Here is a 26,642-nt window from a genome sequence, read left to right on the forward strand (position 1 = left end):
TCCCCTGGATCCTACAGTCTCTCTCATTACCTCATGTTGGAAGTAATGGAAGCTGTTATCTTCCGCTCTCTTCTTTTGGTGATGCAACTATTCTCAGCCTGGAGATTTCTCTATGGTAACAGTCATTTACCACAGTTAAGTTGGCGCATACCTGTGCCCTGTATCTTAATGCTGAACTTCTGCAGCACTTGCCCTGGCCTGTCCAACATCAATCCTCATAGGTAACTCCGCACCAAGTCATGTGGCAATGAGATCATTGTTTCATTGCTAGTGGAGCACTAGTGAGGGGCAGGGGTTCACTCCATTTCTGGCACAGCAGCACACAACCTTAAAAGAAGAGGGAGGTTACACACCTGTGAGTTATCAGACCCCATAACAAATCAGTGTTCTTGGGCCAGTGCTAAGCATGGTGCCAGTGTAAACCCATCTGGTTCACCAATATTCTTCAGGGAAGAAAATCCAACATCTTTACCTTATTTGGCCTTTATGTGATTTCATACACACCAATGTAGTTGATTCTTAAGTGCCCAAACAGATCAGGGGTGAACAATAAATGTCCGTGGTGTTTTATTCCATGAATAAATAAAAAAAACTGCTCCAGTGCATAAATATAGAGGGATAAGAGGTAGCTTCTCCTTAAGTAACTGCTGTGTGATCATCACACATTGCAGCTGAACTACAATAAAAGTCATGGCAGCACAAGAAGCTTGGTGCCCATCACTACAGACCAACTCAAAATGAGACCTTGCTGAATACATCAATTTGGGGCACCCTCGGGTTCTCACTAGTCAGGGTCTCCTACTTTGTAGATGCCTGCTGCTTACTCCAAAATGTTGCCAAAAGCACGACGGTTTGTAGCCCACTCACTGATATCTCACTCAACAATCAACTTTGTGTATAGGCTAGAGAAATAGATTTAACTTGAAGTAGAGCAAAACTGCAACAAGTTCTGGTTCTCTTAGAGCCACACAGAAGGTTTGATATTCTTTCACTTTCCCTCAGGAGTTTTGTTAGTGCTAGAAAAACTGTTCCAGAAATTGACCCCATTGTCATTTTTCTCTCTCTTTCCAATCTTATTCACCTCTTCCTATTTATATCTACCCAAGATATATTTTTTTTCTACTCATATGCATTCACCATCTTCTTTCAATTGGCACTATTACTTGTGTCATTCAATCTCACAGTTCTTCTCTTTTCTTCTCTCTAACCTCCCATCTTCCTCTGCAACTTAAAACATTTTTTATCTCTAACTTTTCTTGATTTGATGAAAAGTCATTGACTGCTCTCCACAGATGATGAACATGTCTATTATTTTCTGTTTTTATTTCAGATTTCTAGCACCTGCAGTATTTTGCATTGGGATTAATGGTGCTTCTCCTGATTTTAATACTGTACAATCCAATACATTGGTAGGCATTTGCCTTGGAATATGGTATGTATGGGAGCTGAGAGAGAAAGTGGAGGGAGGAAAGGGTTCTTAGCAAAAGGCCATATCCATAGGATATACTCAGGAAGCAATTATCAAAGAGGAATAAACAGTGTGTGAGCATTAATGAGAACTTCCTGAAATATCAAATATACAGAAAAAGGCATCTGTGACAGCTGGGAAAGAAATCAGAGCAAACTATGGAATATTTTGCCAGTAGCTCTCAAGGTGAGTACATCAATTGGCATCAATGGGCTTCCAGAATACCGTCAAAAATATGAACAACATTTTGCATAAAAGTCACTTGAAGTCCAAAATATAAACGGAAATACTGTAAACACTCAGCAGGTCAGGCAGCTCTGTGGAAAAGAAGATAATTTAACATTTTAGGGCACAGATGCTGTATGACCTGCTGACTGTTACTAGCATATTCTGTTTTTGTTTCAGATTTCGAGCATCTGCAGTTTTTTGATTTTCATTTAACTGTTAAATTCACTAGTCAACCACATTCTAGTCTATTGACTATGTGCATATATTGCTGTGCCACTATAATGAAATTAATCACAAATAGCCATCTTTGTGTTTATTTAATTTAGCAAATGGGTCCAAACAATAAACTAAACCAAATGCAATTTAAATAATATGCAGAAACCAAAATGAAGATTGAGAAATGCAGACCGGAATTAGAGAAAGAGATAAAAGTGATAGACTGAAAAAGGAATCAAAAATGTTAATTAAACACTAATTTTCTTCCATAAGAATTGAATTGCATATTTGTAAAAAGTATTTTAAACCCTCAGAAAACTCACTTACTCGTAAAATCATCATTTCTAAATGTTGCTGCCATTTTTTGGTGTGGAATTAATGTTATTCCAAGTTATTTCAATGCTATGTCTATCAGTGAAAATTACAAAAGCACATCCTGTGGAGGAGTGTGGTACTTCTGACAGTAATTTAAGCATTTGTGCATTTAACTATATATGTAGACACCAGAAACTGCCTGCAATAACATAGCAGTAAGAGGTAGATTGAGTTGCTTCTGTCTCAAATGCTGTTGTCCCATTGCCGCAACAGACACTAAAGCCCAATTTCAGGTAACAACAGTTGTTAATTACTTGGAACAATAAAATATGTCTGACATACTGTCGATGATTAAATCATTTAGGTTTAAATGATCATATTTCATGGGTCTAATATACATACATAACAAAAAGGAGTGGATCACACATATCAAGAGCCCAACATGTTCATCATAAAGAAACGGACCTATAAAACTGCGGGGATAAATAGCTGAATGGTGCTGAATTTTACTATCCTCAAGAAAAAAATGTCTGGCCGAGAGAGAATTGCCACAGATTTTTTCCACAGTGCTGTAAATAGGTTCAAAATGTCTAGCAATGAAATAAAACAAATAAGCTAATGTCAGAAACAGCATACCTTCAAAATGGCTTCAGCTCTTTTGTACCATGACAGAATATATATTGCAAACCACTGGAACTAAATATGATAACAGATTTAAAAATCATAATCTATTACTAAACACGAGGGGACTAAATTAGTCAACACTAGAATATAGGGTGGGGATTGTACTGGGTAATTAACCCGTACTTGTTAACCAAGTGGATATAGCCTACTGCTGGGCCAAGTCAATATCCATAGGGCCCAATTTTGTGATTCCACTGGTATGGGCAGTTTGTCAATCAAAGGTCACAGCATTTTTTTTGTCAAATCCTACTCACAGAAGCAAAGACTCATTGGTTCTCACTGAGGCACAGAGGAGAACTACTCCCAGACAATGGATAGTAGATAGAGCCCCTGGCTGCAGGCACTTTTTCTAGACCTCCTCTTTCCTCTTCCAACAGATAATCCTGTACTAAATGTCTTCCCCTCATTCACACTATTATGCTGATGACCCAGATGAACAGCCAGCAAAGCTCCTATTTCTGGGAGTAACATGATTTGACTTAAGTTTAGATATTAGGATACCATCCCAGCTTCTGAAATAGCTTCCTATAGAATTCAAAAATTGTAATCAAACAACATTTCTCAATATTCAACACTCCTACAAATCAATCATAGACAAATCAACAACTGATTGACAATAATTTAAGTAATGCAGATGGGAAGGACATTCGTGTTGCTAAATGCTGGACTTGCTCCATGAATTGAACACATAATGTTGGTTGCATTGTTGAAACCCAAAACAACACTGTACATTGATTGAGGCCACACTGCCTACATGACATAATTCCAGTGTTTGAAATTGCAGCACCTGTTCTTGCATTTATTAATGTCACAGTCAGTTAATGATGTGCAGGACCTATCAAATTTACTGCAAATTAGCATCCATAGCATCCAACATCAGAATCTAATCAGACTCCTTGCACTAAAATAGATGCAATTTAGCCTTGTTTTCCCTTGATGTGTTTTCACCCATTTGCTCTGCCTACTGGATTTACCAACTTTTTCTCCTCTAGATGATTGCACCTCCCCATCTGAATATCTACTCTGAGCCCTATTACCCTGCCAACTCAGTTTAAACCTTCCTTAACAGTACTAACACATCACCCTGCAAGGATATTGGTCCTGTTCCAGTTTAGATGCAACCCATCCACTTGTACACGTCCTACCTTCCACAGAAATGGTCTCAATAATCCAGGAACCTAAATCCCATCCTCTTACACCATCCCTTCAGCTATGTATTCATCTGACCTATCCTTCCATTCGTTTACTCAGTAGTTTGTAGCTCCAGAAGCAGTCCAGAGATTGCAATCTTTGAAATCTTGCTCTTTGAATGGTTCCTAGCTCTGTAAACTCATACTGCAGGACCTCATCCTTTCTCCTGTCTATGTCCTTGGTACCAACATGAACCTTTAGTAATGGCTGTTCACCCTCCCTCTTCAGCATGTCCTGCAACAGAGTGTCAACAACAGACATGCTTTGGCGCAGCATGACCTACTTTTTCCCAGCAATGCTCGAAAGGAGCTTGCATAGAAAATGATGTCATCATGTATTTGCCTGATGAAGAAAACACCTGATCTGTGCAAGCGTAACTCATAACCAGAAATGCCCAGTCAAATGAAGCAGTTCAATCCAGAAATTACTATAATTGTTCCACTGTGTGAAACATGTAGTGCTGAAAAAAGACAAAGACAATGCAATGCATATAATGGGATGTATCTTCTTAACCAATGAGATTAATGTTTTTTTTAATGACTTGCCCAGAGTCTGAATCAGGAAGCATACATAAAAATGAGGAATTTAGCATCCTTCAAATCAAGTATAGTAACTCAACTAAAGAGAAAAGAATAAATGAATGATGAGAGGAATAAGAGACAGAAAAAGTATGTACTTTTAATGAAAACTCTCTTTAAATCTCCCACACTAATTCAAATCTGAAGGATTGACACCTTACACTAATAAAAATTAATTTTCAATAACAGAGGTTTAGTTAGCAATAATTAAGGCTTATCACACTGATAGAACAGGTATTTTGGCTAATAATTGACAATCTCTAATGCTGCAAAGATCAGTCTGTATCTATCATGAACACATTGTTCAATAGAATTGAATGGGGAGCTAGACGATGAGATTTTTTGTGCAATTCAGAGTTGGGGAGCATTTCAAACTGTGATTTCTGTATTTTTGTTTTGATCTCCTCCCTGATTTTCAGACAAATACTATGGTGTACTGGTAGCTTTGCTGTTATTTTTATTGTAAATTCTGATCTATTATGCACCCAGCCAGTAGCACAATCATAGTTATGTCATCTCTTAAATTACATCACAAATTATAATTTGCCTAATACATTTAAAATCAAATGATTTATTACATCATTATGACATAGGAGGCCAGTCAGCCTATTGTGCCTATGCCAGGTCCCTGAATAACAATCCAGTCAGGTCCTCTCAAAACTCTTTCCTCACAGCCAGCAAATTATTTTCTCTTAAGTTCCTGCCCAATGCCCATTTGAAGTCCTTGGTTGCCTGTGTTTCCATCATCCTTACAGGCAGCGAGTTCCAGATCATAATTACTCTGTGCATAGTATTTTGTTTCTTCATGTCCCCTGTATCTTTTACCCATAGTTCTAAAATTTTCTCGCTATTCCATGTCCCTTTCTAAACCATCATGATTTCACAGACCTCTATCAAACCTCCTCAAAATTCTGGAGCAACAAATAATTTGTTGGAAGAACTCGGCAGGTCCAGCAGCATCTGTGGAAGGAAAGGAATTGTCAACGTTTCAGATCGAGACCCTGAATCAGGATCTGTTCAACCCGCTGAGTTCTTCCTGCAGATTGTTTGTTGCTCCAGATTCCAGCATCTGCAGTCTCTTGTGTCTCCTCACAATCCTCTTTGCTCCATGAAGAATAACCCCAATTTCTGAAGTCTAATCATATTGTTGAAACACTCTTTCCTGAAACTATTCCAGTTAATTTTTTCTGCACCTTCTCTAGGACCTGCACATCCTTCCTATCATATGGTGACCAAAATTGTATGCAATACTCCACCTGTGGCCTGATCAGTAATAAAAACAGAATCAACATAATCTTCATTCTTTCACACCCTAAGCCACTACTTATGAAGCCCAGTTCCAATATGCCTCAGTAACCATGCTCTCTACATGCCTGTCATTTTCAATGGTTTTTGTCAAATGCATGCAGCTTCTTCTGTTCCTACAGACCCTTCAGAACTTTTCAGTTTGGTTTATATTGTCTCACTTTGTTCTTTCTGCAAAAACTTTACTGCATTAAATTTAATTGGCCTCTTGTTTCTGCATCTTGTTAGCCCTTACAGTGTACTTACAGCCCTCCTGAATGTTTATTATTGACATCATCTGAAAATTTTGAAATTTTACCTTGCAAACCATAACAACGTCATTGTTATACAGCACAGAATCAGGCCCTTCAGCCTACTGAGTCCATACCAACAGTCAACCACCCATTTACACTAATTCTAATTAATCCCATTTTTTTTTTATTCTCATCTCCTGTATCTAGCAATCCAGAATTAGCAATACTATGAACACTAGACAGAACTGGCAGACTTGGAACAGACCACCTAGAAGGTAAACACAGCTGCTGGAAACACCAGGGATGCTTCCATTGTCTCAGAAAATGTGGATGCAGGGCAGGGGTTCAGGTAAGACTGAACACAAGATCCCAAGACCTCCCCTCCCTCGCATCCTCCTGGCTAATGTGCAGTCATTAGAAAACAAGATTGAGGACCTCAGAGCAAGATTGCTTTATCAGAGGGACATGAGGGACTGGTGTGTATTCTGTTTCACAGAGACATCGCTCACCCCCAACTCTCCTGACACAGCACTCCAGCCTGAGGGATTTTCGATCCACCGCATGGAACAAACGTCAATGTCGGATAAGGGAAAAGGTGGCAGCGTCCGCTTTATGATAAACACGTCATGGTCACGGACGTGGCAATCTTGTCCTATCCCTGCTCCCCCGACTGGAAAACCTGGCAGTGAAGTGCCGACCATTCTACCTTCTGCAGGAGCTCCCCACCGTCATCCTGACTGCAGTCTACATTTCACCTCAGGCAGATATCAAGCTAGCACTTGAGGAATTAATTGCTGTAATCAATAAGAATGAAGCAGCATAGCCCAACCTATCACATTGTGGTAGGAGACTTTAATCACGCTAGCTTGAAGAAGTTTCTGCCTATCTACTATCAACATATCACCTGCAACACTAGAGACACTAGAATGCAGCACCAGTGAGGAGGACAATGAAGGACTAGACGGCAAAGGTGGAGGAGTGAATTTGGGATTGCTTTGAGTCGGTGGACTGGACCACGTTCAAGGATTCGTCAGCGGACCTAAATGAATATGCCACAGTTGTCACCGACTTCATAAGGACATGTCTGGATGAGTCTTCCCCAATCAGAAGCCCTGGATGAACCAGGAGATTCATAATCTGCTGTAGGCTAGACCTGTGGTGTTTGGAGCTGGTGACCCAGAGTCATATAAGAAGTCCAGGTACAACCTCCTGAAGGCCATTGAGAATGCAAAGAGGCAATTTCGGACTAAACTGGAATCACAGATGGACACTTGACAGCTGTGGCTGGGCTTGCACAATATAACTTCCTACAAGGTAAGATCGGGTAGCATAAGTGGCAACAACCCACTACTCCTGGATGAGCTCAATGCCTTTGATAGGGAGAACTATGACACACCCACATGAGCCTCCACATCCCCGCATGACCCTGTAATTTTAGTCTCTGAGGCTGATATCCAGGCATCCTTCAAGAGGGTGAATCCACAAAAGGTGTCCGGTCCAGATGGCATATCTGGCCAAGTACTAAAGATCTGTGTGGAGAAACTGGCTGGAGTATTTATGAACATATTCAACCTCTTGCTTCTGGGGTCTGAGGCTCCCACCTGCTTCAAGAAGGCATCTATCGTATCAGTGCCCAAGAAGAGCATGGTGACCTGCCTCAATGATTACCATATGGTAGCACTTACATTTACCGTAATGAAGTGTTTCAGGAGGTTGGTTATGGCGCGAATCAATTCCTTCCTCAGAGATGACCTGCATCCACTCCAATCTGCCTATCGCCACAACAGGTCAGCAGCAGATGCAACTTCTCTGGCTCTTCACTCTGCTCTGGGCCATCTTGCCTATAGGAACTCATACATCAGGCTGCTGTTCACTGACTACAGCCTGGGGTTCAACACAATAATCCCTTCCAAGCTCATCATCAAGCTTCAAGACCTCGGCCTCTGTACCTCCCTCTGCAACTGGATACTCGACTTCTTCCTCAGCAGACCTCAATCAGTGAGGATTGGTAACAACATCTCCTCCTCGCTGATCATCAACACAGGTGCATCTCAAGGCTGCGTGCTTAGCCCGATGCTCTACTCTCTATACACACGACTGTGTGGCTAAACACACCTCCATTGCCATCTTCAAATTCACCAATAACTCTACTGTTGTTGAACGAATCACAGTGGCGATGAGTCAGTTTACCGGAGTGAGATAGGATACCTGGTTGAGTGGTGCCACAACAACCTCTTGCTCAATGTCAGCAAAGCAAAAGAGCTGATTGTTGACTCAGGAAGGGGAAAGAGGATGAAACATGCGCCAGTCTACATTGGGGGATCGGCGGTGGAAAGACAGCAGCTTTAAATTCCTGGGCGTTAACATATCAGATGACCTGTCTCGGACTCAGCACATACAGTAGATGCAATCATAAGCACACCAGCGTCTTTACTTTCTAAGAAGGTTAAGGAGGTTCAGTGTGTCACCGAACACTCTAATAAACATCTACAGATGTACTGTTGAAAGTATCCTGACTGGTTGCATCATGGTCTGGTATGGCAATTCAAATGCGTAGGAACATAAGAAGCTGCAGAGAGTAGTGAACATTGCCCGATACATCACAGGGACATTTCCCACCCTCCCCCCCCCCATTTTCATTTTCATCCCCTCTCACTTATATTCACACCTGAATTATTTGCCTGACAAATGTCATACACCCACTTTTTGATATTTTATTATAATCTCCATATCATCCAGGGAACACTGGGCTTTGCTTCTCCTATATGTGCTGCTGAGGAGGGTTTAAACTAGAGGGGCAGGGGGATGGGAACCACAGCAACAGGGCAACAGGTGGTAGGGTTGAGGGCAAGAAAGATGGTGTGACAAACAAGACTGAAAGGAAGGACAACAAGAGACAGGCTAATAAACACGGTGGCACTGATGGGCTGAAATGTGTTTATTTCAACGATAGGAGTATAATGGATGAGGAGGATGAATTTAGAGCCTGGATCAGTACACGGAATTACAATACTGTTGCCATTACAGAGACCTAGCTGCGTGAGGGACAGGACTGACAGCTCAAAATTCCTGTGTTTCATTGCTTTAGACATGATAGAGAGGGGGGTAAAAGAGGCGGAGGGATTGCACTACTGATCAGGAAGACTGTCACAGCAGTACTCAGGACATACTGGAGGGCTCAACCACAGAGTCAGTTTGGGTGGAGCTCAAAAATAACAAAGGTACAATTACGATGACAGGATTATACTATAGGCAGCTCCCCCCCCCCCCCCCCCCCCACCCCCCCGCCATAGCCACTGAGATGTGGAGGAACAGATATGTAGACAGATTATGGAAAGGTGCAGAAACAACAGGGTTGTCATAGTGGGGGACTTAAACTTCCCCAGTATTGATTGGAACTTCCTTAATACAAGAAGCTTAGATGGGGCAGGATATCTTCAATGCATCCAAGAGGGGTTCTTGAAACAGTATGCAGAGAGTCCAACTAGAGGAGAGAACATACTGGACCTAGTTTTGGGAAATGAGCCAGGTCAGGTGACAGATCTGATAGTGGGTGAACATTTTGGGAATAGTGACCACAACTCATTATGTTCTAAGATGGCTGTAAGGATAAAATTGGATCTTGTGGGAAGATACTAAATTGGGGGAGGGCAAATTATTATCAGGATAAGACAGGAGCTAAGGGGTGTTGATTGGGAGCAGCTGCTATCGGACAAGTCCACGTCTGATGCATGGGAGTTGTTTAAAGACCAGCTGATCAGAGTTCAGGATCGGCATGTTCCAGTAAGGAGTAAGGACAAGGATGGTAAGAGAACCTTGGATGACCCAAGAGGTTCTGAATTTAGTCAGGAAGTAAAAAAAAAAGCATATGTAAAGTTTGGAAGCTAAAATCAGACTGGGCCCTTGTGGAATATAAAGGTAACAGGAAAGTGCTCAAGCAGGCGATTAGGAAGGCCAAAAGGGGCCACGGATGTCCTTGGCGAGCAGGATCAAGGAGAAATCCAAAGGTCATTTATACTTACATTAAAGGAAACGAGGATAAATAAGGGTAGACCCACTCAAGGATAAAGAAGGAAATTTGTGCTTGGAGTCAGAGCAAGTTGCTGAGGTACTAAATGAGTACTTTGTGTCAGTATTTACTGAGGAGAACGATTTGGAGGATAGTGAAAGCAGAGTGGGGCATGCTAATGTGCTGGGACATTTTGAGATTAAGGAGAAGGTAGTGCTGGGTATTCTGAAGAGCATTAAGGTGGAAAAGTCCCCAGGGCCTGATGGCATATATCCCAGAATATTGAAAAAATGTGAGGAGATTGCTGGGGCTTTGACAAAGATCTTTGTGTTCTCACTAGCAACAGGTTAGGTCCCAGAGGCCCAGATAGTACCAAATGTTGTGCCTTTGTTCAAGAAGGGAAATAGGGATAATCCAGGTAATTATAGGCCAGTGAGTCTCACGTCAGTGGTAGAGAATCTATTGGAGAGGATAATTAGGGATCGGATTTATGCACATTTGGAAAGGCATGGCCTTCTTAGAGACAGTCAGCATGGCTTTGTGCGGGGTAGGTTATGCCTTACAAACTTTGAGTTTCTTGAGGAGGTAACAAAGATGCTTGATGAGGTTAAAGCAGTGGATATTATCTTACATGGACTTTAGTAATGCATTTGATAAGGTTGCTCATGGTAGGTTAATTCAGGAGATAAAGATGCATGAGATCCAGGGTGCATTGCAAGTTTGGATTCTGTACTGGCTTGCCCATAGAAGACAGAGAATAGGGATGGAAGGCTGTTATTCTGGTTGGAGGTCCCTGACCAGTGATGTTCCGCAAGGATTAGTGCTAGGACCTCTGTTGTTTGTGATATATATCAATGATTTGGATGAAAATGTAGCATGTTTGGGGATGACACCAAGATTGGTGGAGTTGTGGATAGTATAAAGGACTATCAAAGAATATAGTGGGATATAGACCAGTTACAGATTTGGGCAAAAAAGTTGCAGATGGAGTTTAATCCGAGCAAGTGTGAAGTTTAGGATGTCAAATGAAAGGAGAAATTATACAGTTAATGGTAGGCCCCTTAATAGCATTGAAGTACAGAGGGATCTTGAGGTCCAAGTCCATAGTTCACTGAAAGTGGCTACGCAAGTAGATAAGGTAATAAAGAAGGCGTATGGCATACTTGCCTTCATTGGTAGGGGTGCTGAGTATAAGAGTAAGGAATTCATGCTGCAGGTATATAAACTTTAATCAGACCACACTTGGAGTATTGTATGCAGTTCTGGTCACCCTGTTAAAGGAAGGATGTGGAGACTGTGGAAGAGTGCAGAAGAGGTTCACCAGAATGTTGTCTGGATTGGAGGGTATGCATAAGGAAAGGTTGGACAAACTTGGTTTGTTCTCCCCAGAGTGCTGGAGGCTGAGGGAGGACCTGATAGTGTTTTTTGAAATTGTGAGAGACATAGATAGGGTAGACAGTCAGAATCTTTTCCCCAGGTTAGACATGTCAAATATCAAAGGACATGCTTTCAAGGTCAGAGGGGGGTGTTTAAAGGTGATGTGAGTGGCAAGTTTTTTTTAATGCAGAATGGTAGATGCCTGGAATGGGATATCAGGGGTAGTATGTAAGCAGGTAGTTTGGTGGAGATTAAGAGACTTTTAGATAGACACATGAATATGAAGGGAATGGAGGGATATGGATGATACACAGGAAGAGGGCATTTAGTATTAATTGGCATCAAGATCGGCACAACATCATGGACTGAATGGCCTGTCCAGTGCTGTACTGTTCTATGCTCTATGTGCATCTGTCTTGTGGAACGTGCTTAGCTTCTAACAGATCCTCTCTTTGAATTCCACTGCCCTTTTGCAGACTTAACTGCCAATCTTTCCTTCTATTTTACACTGGAATCCTTCCTCATCCAGTAAAGAAATTATATTTTAGATGGCTATTTGCCCTCCTCCAGTAATGATCTACACCTTATGCTATAATGATCACAATTCCTTAAATGATTTTCCACAGACTCTTGATGTCCTTGGGCTACCTCTTTTCTCAGTACCAAATCCAGCAATTCATCCTTCTTTGTTGGGGTGAGACATACAGGTGAAGGAAGTTCTCCCAAATACCCTTCAGAAATCACTTCCCTACTTTGTCCTTTCATTTTAACATTATTTCAAACAATTGTGGGGTAAGTGGAGTTCACCAATACTACCATTTTACTTTGCATATACATCTCTGTTATTTCCTTCTCTTTCTTTTTTATCTCTCAAATTTAATGGTTTATAAAATATTCCCAGAAGCTTGGGACTGATCTTCTTAACTGTAAACAAGTAGCTTCTATTCTATATCTCTCAAGGACACCCACCTTCGTCAGTACTATAATATTTTGCTTATTGAATAGTACCAGTCTGCCTCCTTTCCTATCTTCCTTTGACCAGCTTCTATACAGGCCATTAAAAAACAATCTGTAAAGACACAGGTTCAAGTCAGGAGAATAGCTTGATAGGAACCTCACCCACAACCATTTATTCACTTCACCACTGAAGCACAGTAACAACAGTTTGTACCATCTACAGGATGCACTGCAGCCACTGACCAAGAATCCTTAGATAAAACCTTCCAAGCCCACAACTTATACCAGCTGGAAGGACAAGGACAACAAAATCATGGGAACACCTCCTGGAAGTTAGCCTCCAAGCCACAAGACCATCCTGACTTGGAAATATATCGTCATCCTTGACTGTTGCTGGGTCAAAATCCTGGAACTCCCTCTCTAACAGTATTTTGGGTACACCCACCCCTCAAGGACTGTAGCGGTTCAAGAAGGTAGCTCGCCACTATCTTTTCAATTCGGGATGGGCAATTAAACACTGGCTCAGCCTACAAAGCTCACATCCCTTGAATGAATAAAAAAAAACTACATTACAACTGCATTTAAGTTTTCTTTAATAAAACTGTTGTGGCTTTCAAGTTATTTAGAGTAGTATTCTAATATATTATTCTTACAACAAAATTCAGAATCTGTAGTTACAAAAAGATGGTTCAAATGCAGATTTTAACCACATCAAGATTGAAAATCAATCCCAATGTACGTTACCCAAAAACTGAACACAAAGTAATATTCACAAAAATGGCAATTGATAAGCAAAAAACTATTGATGCTGGATATCTGAAATAAAAGCAGATAATGCTGGAGGTACTCAGCAGATCAGGCAGCACCTGTCACGAAACAAACAGAGCTCCTACTTCCAGTTGATCACCAAAAACAGCAGTTTTTATATCTATATATATCTATATATCTATAAGCAACACATGTTTCTTAAAACATAGAAGATGCATGAAAATGAGCATGAATGGGTAACCAAAATATTCATCTCACAGACTTCTTGCTAAGTATGTCAAGAACAAGTAAACCCTAAGTTAAGAACTTCTCAACAAAATAATTGTATTGGAGGAAGTAAAACCACAACTTCAGCAAATTTCAGTTTTTGTGCTCTCTCTCACAACTGTTGACATTTGCTTGGAATTACTTTTTTATAAAATATACAGAAATTAGATCCAAAATAAAAATGCAGAGCGATCAATGGCAAATCAGAAATTACCTGCTGATGTCTTCTTCTTCTTCTTCTTCTTCTTCTTCTTCTTCTTCTTCAAGCATATAGTTTGGAAGAGGAGAATATCTTCCTGATGTGATTTGTGGCAGTGAGGTCTTGTGGTCCAATGGATCATTATTCACAGATGAGGAGAAGATGTGATTCTCTACTGGAGGGGAATAACCTGACAAAAACATTTTAAAAGAATTTTAAAATATTGAAGAAGCATAACTGTGGGACATACAATATTTTTCCAACATGGTATATGTGGTTTGTTGGAAATTAGAAATGAAGACTTGCCAAGGTGCAGAATTCTCAAGTATAAGTGCTGAGGAAATCTACCTGAAAAACCAGTATCAGGTTAAACCAGCCTTAGAACAGAACTCCATTTATCTGAAAACTGAGAAAATGCTGTCAGATAGAATGGACTAAGGCAATGTACAATCTCTTTAACTAATTAATTTGGATAAATGATTTTAACTTTTTAAAAGCGCCCAAGATTTTTATATTTTTGAAAAAAAGCTTTTAATACCTTCCAACATTCTTATTTTTGATAGATTTGATAACTGATGACTAAGACAAGATTCATGGCTTATCTGGCTGCTTAAGTTTTCTTCAGCTGTTTCATAGGCAGGGTTTGCTCTGTCCTCTATTCCTTAAACAATCCCCTCCTCCACTCACCCCAACCATGTGGGATCATGCTCACCCCAACCACACCCACACATACACACACAGTGGCATTTAAACATTCATGGTGCTGCCATTGCTCAGGACTTCACCACTGCGGATAGCACCAGCAATTAGGAGTAAATTGTCACCAGGGAATCTGAAAAGGGAAGTTCAGAATCTTCTCATTGGACAGCAGCAAGGACAGGCAGCTTACTGCTGGCAGGAAGCTTTAGTCCAATAGTAAAGAAATTGGAGAATACCACTTAAGTAGAAAAAAATTACCCAGGCACAGCACAAAGGAGCAATGTCAATGAGCAACAAATGGTTCCAAATATCTTTAAGAGGATTATAACAGCAGATCTAATTACTGGCCATTCCACATTAACAGTCCTCAAATTGTGGGTTGCAGACAATTTGCTCATTGGCATCCGTCAAGAGTGTTTTCCATGTAAAGTTCCATAATATTGACCCTTGAGTATAGAGAGCAAATCACATTCGCATTAATGCACCTGCTATAAGAAACAAGAACTATGGTTCACCAATCATCAAACAAGAGTTCAAATGCTTCCTCTACAATTTCCTTGTCACACTATCATCAGAAAACCTAAAAGGATTACAGGAAGTATCAAAGACTAATAAAAGTTTTGCCTCAAATATTATGTTGTGGTTGCGATTCTCCAAATTCAGCATTGGTGGTATTATTGCAGTGCTTTGAGATGCCTGCTGTAGATCGTCCATGCCCCAGAAGCATATAGGAAGTCAGCAATCACTGTACCCCAGTAGTCTTTGAGTTTTTTTGTCAGATCTGAGGTCTTGATCTTCAAATTCCCTTTTTCCTCATGGACCAAAGGCTGTGCTAACACACTGAAGGCAGTGGGGAATTTCAGCATTAAAGTCAGCCTTCACCGAGAGATGGCTCTCTAAATATGGGATGTGGCCCACGTATCTCTTTAGAGTTTTGCCATAAACCTTTATTGTCAGAGGGGAGTGTATTGTAGTCAGGGCAGGTTGGTAGGAGACACTTGCCTTGCTGATGTTGAGTTTAAGGCCCATCCTGTCATATTCTTCAGAGAAAGCATTGGCATTTGCTTGGAGCTCAGCCTCTGAGATCCTAAAAACTCACGCTGTGAAGAGTCCCAGTCCACAAATCCCCAATCTTATGCCCACATCTGGTGAGAGAGGGGTATTCCAGAGAACCTCAGAAATGCTGTAATTATAAACTATATTCAAAAAAAAGAGACCAAGTACAACTTTGGTAACTACAGAGGAGTTTTCCTGCTGTCTACTACAGAGAAAGTCATTACCAAGGTCCTCCTCCAGCTACCTCCTCCCAGTGGCCAAAGAGCTGCTCCCAGAATCACAGTATGGATTCTGTCCATTCAGAAGTACCATGGATATGATCTCACCATGCAACAACTCCAAGAAAAACGCAGGAAGCAGCACCAGCCACTAAACATGGCCTTTCTCTATTTCATAACAGCCTTTGACTCAATCAGTTGGAAGAGTCTGTGGAACATTCTCCTCAAATTCAGCAGCTCACAATCCTACACTTGATCCACAATGGCACATGAGATTACCAAAGGGTCTACAACAGAACCATTCTCGGGGAAGACTGGTGTCAAACAAGGATGCCTCATGTCCCAGATGCTTTTCTCATCCCTTTTTGCCATAATGTTCCATCACATCTCCAATAAACATCCCACGGGAGTGGAGCTAATCTTCTGAACTTTTTCTATACTATAACATGTTTATTTTGACTTTAAGTAATTTCCCTATGAACGAAGTGTTTATGAGACAATTCAGAGCAGAAAGGAACTGAACAGGATTAATATGTACATCGGACATAAGTGAAAGTCTGCATAAAATATGTACCATGGCTAAGTCATCTCTGGAATTTGAAATTACCTGATCAAAGCCTGATGCAATCTGACTAAATGTATTGATTTTGGGTTGGGTTGGGTTGGTATTAAAATAAATTGGGCTAAGGGCAAGTTTGGTAGTATCCATGAAAAGACAAACTTTATAGCATCTTCTGAAGGAATGGATCTATTGGTAAAAAATTTCCTTTCACGAATCCTTATTTAATTTTCTAAAGTCCTCCACCATAAATTTTTCCAGATGTAGCATTAAAACCTGAGTTAATCAAGTAAAGGCTCATATCACATTGATCTGTTTTGGCTCTTAATTAATGTGATTTTCAAGTAACAATTAGTTTACATTTTAACATGAGAATTTTTCCAGATTTCAGCCCATTTGCGCATGTTTCTATGTGCAAATTATACTTAAAAGGCCATTTAGTAATCGTTTCCAAGTTTATTAGCAATCATTAAAAATTGGTCCAGGCAATTCTGGGGACAATTCACCAGAGCACATCTGATGGCTGCCCAGTATCAAAATGGCATTATTCAGTGCACAGCACTTTTTCTATCTTTACCAACAAAAATAGAATGTTAAAGAAACACGTTTATAACTCACAAAAAAGAACAAATTCCATAGCAGATCAGCAAGGAAATATGACTTCCATTGATGTATTGCTCAGATTTTTTCATCAGTCTCAGATTTTATACATCAGCACACTTCTATCAGCAATGTATGGTGTTCCAGAATGTAGAGCAGCTCTTCTACTGTTTTTAGCTTAATTCTGCAGAATTCACTGCACAAACATGACTTCTGCAAGTATGATGAGTCCATGCCTCACAGTGACATTAACTTATCCAGTCACCCAATCTATACAAACTGTTGCTGGGGACATGGGGGAACAGGGTGGTTGCTATGGACAGACACACTAGAGGAACGTTAAGCACTCTCCTGCCATTTCCCTCACCTCACAGCAACCTTTTCCTCAGTTGTTCCATGACTGCACATGATGGAAGGTTCCTTAAGGTTCTAAAAGAAAACTCCCTTTCTTCATTGTGCAATGACATGGCAGCTGGGATCTCTGCAGGCAGCCATCCTTAGGAAACCCAAGAAGGTAAAGCCTTTCAGTATGACTCTGAGTGGAAATCACCCTAACCATTTTTAACAGGTTTTTTGTGGGTCAGAACATTACACATCCACCCCTGTAACACACTGAAAAATGGTGAACTCAATTTTTAGTAAATTAATTAAGGATGAAATATATTGAACATTTTTCCAAAGTTGAACCATAAGGGGAATACAAAGTCCTAGCTGTCTTTTATGAAATAGTTGTTGAAATACATGCCCTTCTTTTTGACCCGAATAACAGCAGTGGTGCCTCCCTTGGGTTAAATTTGGAAATTCCGACACCATTTCCAAAGTAACAGATAATAAATGTTGACAGTTTTGGGATCAATTTCCTCATTAAAAGTCTTGACATTGGAAAAATTAGAAAATAAAGCTTCAGTAGAATTCCATTTCAAAGTGCTTTAATTTTCAAATGTGTGTGTACTACAGAGTGGATGGATCCCTTAATAAACCTTCACTACCCTATTTAGCAAATATTCACCTTTTAATTGTTTTTCTTTGCAATATCAAGTACTCTGCCTGTTATTATGCTTATGCACTAACATCTGCTCAGGAAATAAGCAAATGTTGATCCTTTTGTTAGAGTCATAGAGGATAGAAACAGGCCCTTTGGCCCAACTGGTCCATGCTGACCAAGATTCCACTCTAAGCTAGTCCCATTTGCGCATGTTTGGCCCATATCCCTCTAAACCTTTCTTATCCATGTATCTGTCCAAGTGTCTTTTAAATGTTGTTCATGTACCTGCCTCAATAACTTCCTCTGGCAGCTTATTCCATATACGGATCAACCTCTGGGTAAAAAACAGTTGCCCCCTCAGGTTCCTATTAAACCTCTACCCTCTCACCTTAAACCTGTGCCCTCTAGTTCTTGATTCCCCAGTCCTGGGAAAAAGAATGAGAGGTAATCTTATAGAGGTGTATAAAATCATAAGGCCCCTATCTATGCCCCTCATGATTTTATACACCTCTATAAGTTTACCCCTCATTCTCTTACTCTCCAGTGAATAAATTCTTAGCCTGCTCAATTTCTCTCTATAACTCAGTCCTTAATCATTTCTACACTCATTCCAACTTCATGGCATCTTTCCTATATCAGGGGTGCCCAAAGTCAAACACAATATTCCAAATGTGGCCTCACCAATGTCTTGCACAACTGCAACATAACATCCCCACGTCTATACTCAATGCCCTGACTGATGAAGGCCAGCATGCTGAAAGCTTCTTCACTACCCTGTTTACCTTTCACACCCCTTTCAGTGAACCATGTACTTGTACTCCTTGGTCCCTGCTCAGCCACACTCCCCAGAGCCCTACCATTTACTGTGAAAGTCTTACCCTGATTTATCTTCCCAAAATGCAACACCTTGCACTTATCTGAATTAAATGCCATTGCCATTCCTTGGCCCACTTACCCAGCTGATCAAGATCACTCTGTAATTCCTAATAACTATCTTCACTGTCCATGACACCACCTATTTTAGTGTCATCTGTAATTTACTAACCATGTCTTGTATATTCTCATCCAAATCATTGATATAGATGACAATAGCAATGAGCCTAGCACTGACCCCTGAGGCACACCAACTAGTCATGAGAATCCAGTGGAGAAACACTTTCCACCATCACCCTCTTGCTTCCTATCATCAAGCCAATTGTGTATCCAATTAGCAAAGCTCTCCTGGATTCCACACAATCTAACTGTACATTGCAGCCTCTCATGCAGAACCCTATCAAAGGCCTTACTGAAGTTCAAATTGAACATATCTACCACCTTGCCTTCATTGACCTTCTTGGTTACCTCTTCAGAAAACGTAGTCAAATTCATGAGATGTGACCTCCCACACACAAAGCCATGCTGACTATCCCAAGTCAACCCTGTCTTTCCAAATGTATGTATATCTTATCCCTCAGAATCCCTCTAGTAACTTACCTACCACAGATGTTAGACTTACTGGGCCTATAGTTCCCAGGCTTTCCTTTGTAGCTCTTCTTAAATAATGGTACAACATTAGCCACCCTTCAGTCTTACGGCATTTCAGCCGTGGCTAAAGATTATGCATATAGCTCAGCGACGGCTCCCTCAATTTCTTCTGTCACTTCCTATAGTGTTATTGGATATAATCTGATCAATCCCCAGAGATTTAACTGCCTTCATACATTTTAAGATATCCAGCACCTCCTCTGCTGTAATGCAAACTATCCTCAAGACAGCTGCATTAACTATTTCAAGTTCCAAGATCTTCCTGTCTTTCTCCAGGGTAAAAAGAGAGGAGAAACATTCATTAAGCATCTCACCCATCTCCTGCAATGTTCTTAAACATTAACACCTATCTTCATCAAGATACAAGAGACTGCAGATGCTGGAATATTGAGCAACATACAAAGCACTGGAGGAACTCAGCAGGTCAGGCAGCATCCATGGAGGGGAAATGGACAGATGACATTTTGGGTCGAGACCCTTCATCAGGAATGGAAAGGATGAGGGGAGTTAGCCAGTATAATAAGGTGGGGGGAAAGGGTGGAGCAAGAGCTGGCAGGTGATAGGTGGATCCAGGTGAGGGGATGATAGGCAGGTGAGGAATTCAGTTGGTCTATCTCAGACACCTCTCTCTCTCCTTTCTTGATCTTTCTGTTTAAATCTCGGGAACAGATTATCCACTAACATCTTCTACAAACCCAATGGCTCCTACAGTTACTTTGAGTACACCCCTTCCCACCTTGTCCACTTGCAAAGACACAATTCCTTTTCTCAGTTCCTCCGTCTGTGCCGCATCTGTTCTTGTGATGAGGCTTTCCACACCAGGACATCCAAAATATCCTCCTTTTTCAGAAAACGGGGAACCCCCACTGCTATTAATGCAGCCCTCACCGGCATCTCCTTTATTTCCTGTACATCTGCCCTTGCCCCATCCTCCCCCAGACATAATAGGGACAGAATTCCCCTCGTCCTCACCTACCACCCCATGAGCCTCTGCATCCAACAAACCATTCTCCATAACTTCCACCATCTCCAACGGGATCCCACCACCAGGCACATCTTCCCCCTCCCCTCCTGTCTCCACTTTCTGCAGGGATCGTTCTCTCTGTGACTCCCTTCTCTGCTCATCTCTCCCCACCGATCCCCCTCTGGGCACCTATCCCTGTAACAGTGCCAAGTGTTATTCTTGCCCCGACACCTCCCTCCCCACCATTCAGGGCCCTAAACAGTCCTTCCAGGTGAGGCAGTCCTTCACATGTGAACTCATTGGTGTCATTTATTGCATCTGGTGCTCCCAGTGCGACGTCCTCTACATTGTGAGACCCGATGCAGATTGGGGGATCACGTCAATGAGCACCTTTTCTCCATCCGCTGTACCAGTCAGGATCTCCTGGTGGCCAGGCATTTTAATTCCACTTCCCATTCCCACACTGACATGTCAGTCCACTGCCCCCTCTGCTGCCAAATTGAGGCTAGATGCAGATTAGAGGAGCAGCACCTCATATTCCATCTTGGTAGTCTCCAACCTGACTGCATGAACATCGATTTCTCTAACTTCCAGTAACAACTCCCCTCTGTCCCTTTTTCCTTGATCCCACCAGTTGCCATCACCCCATCTCCTTACTCTCTTCCATCCCTCTGCATCTGTCCATCACCCACATATTCCTCCCACTGGTTCCTCTCCTCACCTCCTTCCCTTTATTCTATGGTCCACTGTCCCCTTATTATCAGATTCCATCCTCTTCAGCCCATTCTCACTTCCACCTATCACCTCCCAGCTTCTTACATCATTCCCACTCTCCCCCTCCCCCACCTGCTTATCACGCCCCTCACATGGATCCACCTATCACCCGCCAGCTCTTGCTCCACCCCTTCCCCCAACCTTTTATACAGACTATCTCCCTTCTTTCTTTCCAGTTCTGATAAGGTTTTCCGGCCTGAAAGGGCAACTGTCCATTTCTCTTCATAGATGCTGCCTGACCTGCTGAGTTCCTCCAGTGCTTTGTGTGTTACACCTATCTTCATCCTTCCTTTGCTTTTCCAAAGTCTATGAATGATCTATCTTTTTCAATCTTATATTAACCAAGTCCCTTTACTTCTGCGTATTTCTCTGCTTTGTAAAATAAATGCAAATTTCTGCCTTATGAATGGTGACAGAGATAACAGAGAAGGTTGATGTAAGCAATGTATAGATGTCATTGATGTGGATTTCAGAAGACATTGATAAGATTTCACATAAAAGAGTGATGTTTGAGACCTATCAAATGAAAGAAAGAGTATAGAAACCAGTTTAAAGGCAGAAAAGAGGATTGTGATAAATGTTTTGTTTTCAGATCGGTGTCACTGTTGGAACTGTTTCTACATTACTTACTTAGATATGGATTGCTCAAAGTAACAATTCAAATCTGTGAATGTTAAGATACTGGGATATGTGCTAAATCATGAGAACAGTGGCAATAGCAAATAGTTAGTCTGTCCAATTTGGCAGAAAAGTGGCAGATGAAGTTTAATACTTATTTGTGAAATGATACACTTTGGCAGAAAGAATAGGAAAGAAAATCCAGACGAAGACATGTACACCCAGATCCTTCTGTTTCTACACCTTCTAAGGAGTGTGTAGAAACAGAAGGATATGAGTGCATTAGCACAAAAATCTTTGAAATGGCAGGACATTATGAAAAAGTAATTTATAAGGAATATTAGACCAGAGGATTCATAAATAAAGGCATAGAGTACAAAGTTTAAAACACAAGTTAGGCCACAAATTAAGCACTGGAATGGATCATCCAAGGCAATATTTGCCTGTCATTTGCCAAATGAGTCTGACAGGCAAACCCTATAGTGAACTCTGTGCCACTGGCCGATCATAGCTTCACAGGTAAGAACTAACACGTAAATATCCAATTAAATTATGGGGGAATAAAAATCTGCCAGGGTTATCAAGATGAGAGTTTATTTTAATTGATTGGGTCTTAAAAACTCAAGACTAAATCAGTATGAACTGAGTTAACAGTTGAGAGTAAAAAGGAGAGATATGCAATATATATATATATTAAAATAAACAATCTTTAAATAAAAAAATGATAAACTGCAGTGTCATTGCAATGTTCAGGATGATCCCTTTTCAGAAACCAATGTATTAAACTTAAATTCCTATTTGAGTTTTTGCACCATTGAGATTCATTGCAAATTAACATCTTTGCTGCTTTTCAATCCAATAGCACAGAAATGTTGCCAATTATTATGCCTACTTCATAAACGCTATATTCCCATAATACTTCATGAGGTTAATGTTGAACTTGTGAAATAGTATGCAGTGTGGAGGTACTAAGGGAGGATGGGCACATCCCTCTGCACAGAAAGGTCAGATAAACATCAAGTTAAACAATTACTTAGGCAATTTCTGTAATAGTATAATTTTACTGAATAGTGTGACCATCCTTTTAGTAGAGGAATGCTGCAAATTTCTGGGCAAGCTTTGTAAAGACTTTATACTTTATGGCGTACAAAAATGTGATCTTGTTGAAATTATTATTACCATTGTGAATGTAATTGAAAGTCTTGGCCATAATGTAATGAATAGATTTTAAAGTATTGGGTAATATTGTGGAAAAGTATTGCTCAGTACAAGAGCTGCTAATGTTCTAGGCTTAATATAGTATTCTAGTAATCAACATATACCTGTATCTGTTAATTGACATTTCCCCTCCTACAATTTTTCAGAGGTGAACATGCCAAATACCAACAAAAATCAACCTGGAGACTGATATTTTTGAAATGATCATATGTCATAAAATAGGCTTTAATAGCGATCTCATAGAAGAGATCACAATGTGATAGAATTTTCTACTAAGTTAGATTGGGACACAATTCAGTTGGAAATGTAAGTCCTTGAACTTAAATAAAGCAAACTCCATAGGTATGATGGGAAAATAGAGTATGGAGGATCAAAAGTACGTTAGTAAATAAACAGCAGAATAAAATTAATATTTCATAATCCTCAATGAATGCATATTCCCCAGAAAAAACAAAAAGAAACTCCATGAGAAAAGTGATTCCCCTGTGTGCAGCTTAGGAGCTTAGGTTAAAAGAAATGTCTTATAATGTTGCCTTGAGGAGTAGAATGCCTAAGGACGGAGAGTTCCAGGAACCAGCACTGACTGACTAAAAAAACATGACAAAATGGAGAAGGTAGAAATGAGAGTAAATTGGCAAGGATTTTTAAAGGGCTTCAACAACAAAGTTAATTAAAAGTACAGCAAAAATAAATGTGGGTCTCTTAAGAGGTAAAAACAGAAGAAATTACAATGGGAATAAAGGAAAGGCTGCTGTCTTAAATAAATATTTTGCCTTTGTTTTCACTATAATACATAATAAGCACAGTGGTAATAATAGGGAAACTAGGGATCCAGTAGCAGTGAGGAATTTAAAAGTAATTAATATTGCTAAAGGATAAGTACTAGAATACAGGCACTATAAACCAAACATCTCCTAATTTTAAAGGAGATGCTGCAGAAACGGGGGACGTTGTTTCAAAATTCAATAAATTCTAGAACAGACTGAGGTAATTGAAAGATAATAGATTAATATTGTCAGAAAGGAGTGGGGGAAAATAGGAACTTGAAGCTTGACAAATAAATAATGCAATAATTGTTAAGGCTGTGGTAACAGCATGCTTTAGAACATTATAAATTAGCAGAGTCAACAAAACAAGCTGATACAAGATGATCATTTTTTCAAAAAAAAGTTTTGATAAGGTTGAGAAACAAAAATAAAGATTTACAAAGTTGATGGTATATTAGCATTTAAGGAAAAACATTGGTCTAAAGATGGAATAAGAATCAATGTGACTTAGAATGGCAGACTGTTACTAATAAGGTAGCAGAGATCATTATTATTCCCTCAGCTACTTGCAATTTATATGAATAACTTAAATGGAAAGAAAGGGCCAGAATACCCTGCCTGCTTTCACCAATTTCTGATCTGAAAATAACAGCAGCAATACACAGCGCTTAGAAAAGCTTCACTAACCTTGCTGAACCACATAAGGAATCTGGCAGTCCCTTCCACTGGAGGGTCATATTACTCTCATCAGTGCATGTAGAAGATAACATAAATGGCTTTCACATGTGCTGATAATGCATTCTAAAGGTAACCCATATTTCAATTTCACAAGCAAAGCCCATCACTTGAATTCTCTTTCACTCTTTCCAGGGCAACAGGATTGTATCAATTGTATGGTGACAAATTTAAAAACTTCACAAAATAATGACATGAAAGGATAAGAATTATTACTATGAATTGCTAATTTATATAAATCAATCTCAATATGATATTCTATCCAAAACCTTTTGTATCTTTGTCTCACCTATCCACAAGTGTGCTAAAGACATTCTCAATCAGCTTGCACATTATTAATTCTCAAAGGATGTTTAGGGAAGTAAACTGAACAGGATCAGGAAACCAAGGAGATGAAGTTGAGAATTCTAGATATGATGCATATAGATGCATTCAGCTGGATGCTCATAACTTGTGTGTGTGAAACCAACTGTGCTGAACAAGTGTACAATGCCCCCTTGCTAATGATAAGGCAAGCACCAAAACTCAGAGTGATTTGTCTCATCACCCCATGATAACCTAGTTAGTTACCTTGACTAGTAAACTGTTCCAAGTTTAACCTCTAAAGTACAGTGTGAGACAGAATTCCAGACATTCTGATTTTTGAGGCAGACCTCTATTTAGCAGACAGACAAATTTATATAGAAGACATTGGAGTCAAATTTTTTTCATTGTCCATGTTGATATCACCTTTACCTCAAAACAGGGCAAAATATGGCATAGGACAGAATGCTGCTGCTATGAGCTGTTCTCAGGTAAATGTTGTAAAGTTTTAGGAAACACTTTTCAGATTGATGCCCTTTCAATATAACAGTTTTAATGATATGTCATCTAATTGAAACAACTTTGGAATATTTAACTTTTGTTATCAAAGTTTTTCTACACCTCCCCTCTCCCTACTCCAACTGCATTCCTACCAAGCCCTAGGCTGAGCCAAAGATCCTGTTTCTTCTCAGGGTCTCATTTAGACAAGGACTTCCCCTGTTCAACAGTCCAGTGGTACTGAATGACCTCAGTGCAGTTTGGATCACTGGTAGCAGAAGCCATCCACAAAAGGGCAGGGAGATTCCAAGCTCCCAGTAGTGCGGTGAAAGGCTGAGGTCATGAGCAAGCAGGCGGCCACGCTTTGAAGCTTTAACAATCAATAAGTTAGTGCCTCTTCCAAATGTTCTTACCTTCCAACCCTAATTCCACATACCTAACAGATGTGGACATGTTCTTGAAACAAAGATACATTAGAAAGTTGATGCAAGGAGGAAGTAGAGAATCTGTACACAAGTTAGTGAATGGGAAGAAAACTGACAGACGGAGATAATGTGGAAAGAAGGTTATTTATTTCATTAGAATAAATGGAAAGCCATTTTGTTTATGTTATGTTGGCATTTGGGGGTCTTAGTGTACTGGTACATGAGATGTAGAAAGTAAACATGCAGGTAAAGCAAGCAGTTAGGAAGAGAAATGGTACATTGGAATTACATATTTTTAAAATGGAGTTTCAAATGTTATATCTTGATATATTATGTGAAAAAGTATCATTTCAATGACAATTCTGTGGAAAGACAGTTGGTTATTTTTGCTAGGAACAGAATTATTATTTGCAAATGTTAAATATAAATAAAGTGAAAACATAAATTTTTGATTTAAAAATGGTTAAAAAAAACATCACTTACAGTGTGTGGTTTCAGGAGGTCCATAAGGATCATTTATGTAAACAGTAGTAGGTTTTCCAACTTTAAGGTAGACCACATCTGCTGTATTTTTCAGTATTGTTACAGCCTCTTCATGTGCTATCTCTTCCAAACTGTAATTATTCACCTTACAATAAAAAACAACCACTTCTAGAGATATAATCAAAATGTATATTATATTAATTATTTTTTCTATTTCTATGTGCAACAATTATTTGATGTTGTGTTGATGCCATGCTGTGCTGTGTTTACAAAAAGACACTAACAAATAAAACAACATTAAAAAAAAACATATGCAAGATAATAAAACCACAGTATTATGCTTCACATTAATTGGAAAAAAAAGTTGCTGGAATACATCCCACATTCAGAGCTCTACTAAATAGATAGTTGGCAAACAGAA

The 26,642-nt window shown here is 40.0% G+C and overlaps 1 protein-coding gene across 3 annotated transcripts in view; it reads right to left on the bottom strand.

Moving 5' to 3' along the window:
- Window positions 1–26,642, bottom strand: part of dlg2 (discs, large homolog 2 (Drosophila)) — a 567,102-nt gene that overhangs the window by 268,892 nt on the left and 271,568 nt on the right. For all 3 annotated transcript variants that reach the window (XM_052026014.1, XM_052026016.1, XM_052026015.1), the window contains exons 13-14: window positions 26,222–26,366; window positions 13,811–13,985 (exon numbers count right to left, since the gene is read on the bottom strand). In XM_052026014.1, coding sequence (XP_051881974.1) covers window positions 13,811–13,985; window positions 26,222–26,366 — 320 coding nt within the window. The remainder of the gene's footprint in view (window positions 1–13,810; window positions 13,986–26,221; window positions 26,367–26,642) is intronic.

Source organism: Pristis pectinata, chromosome 11, assembly GCF_009764475.1.
Source record: "Pristis pectinata isolate sPriPec2 chromosome 11, sPriPec2.1.pri, whole genome shotgun sequence".
NCBI lineage: Eukaryota > Metazoa > Chordata > Chondrichthyes > Rhinopristiformes > Pristidae > Pristis > Pristis pectinata.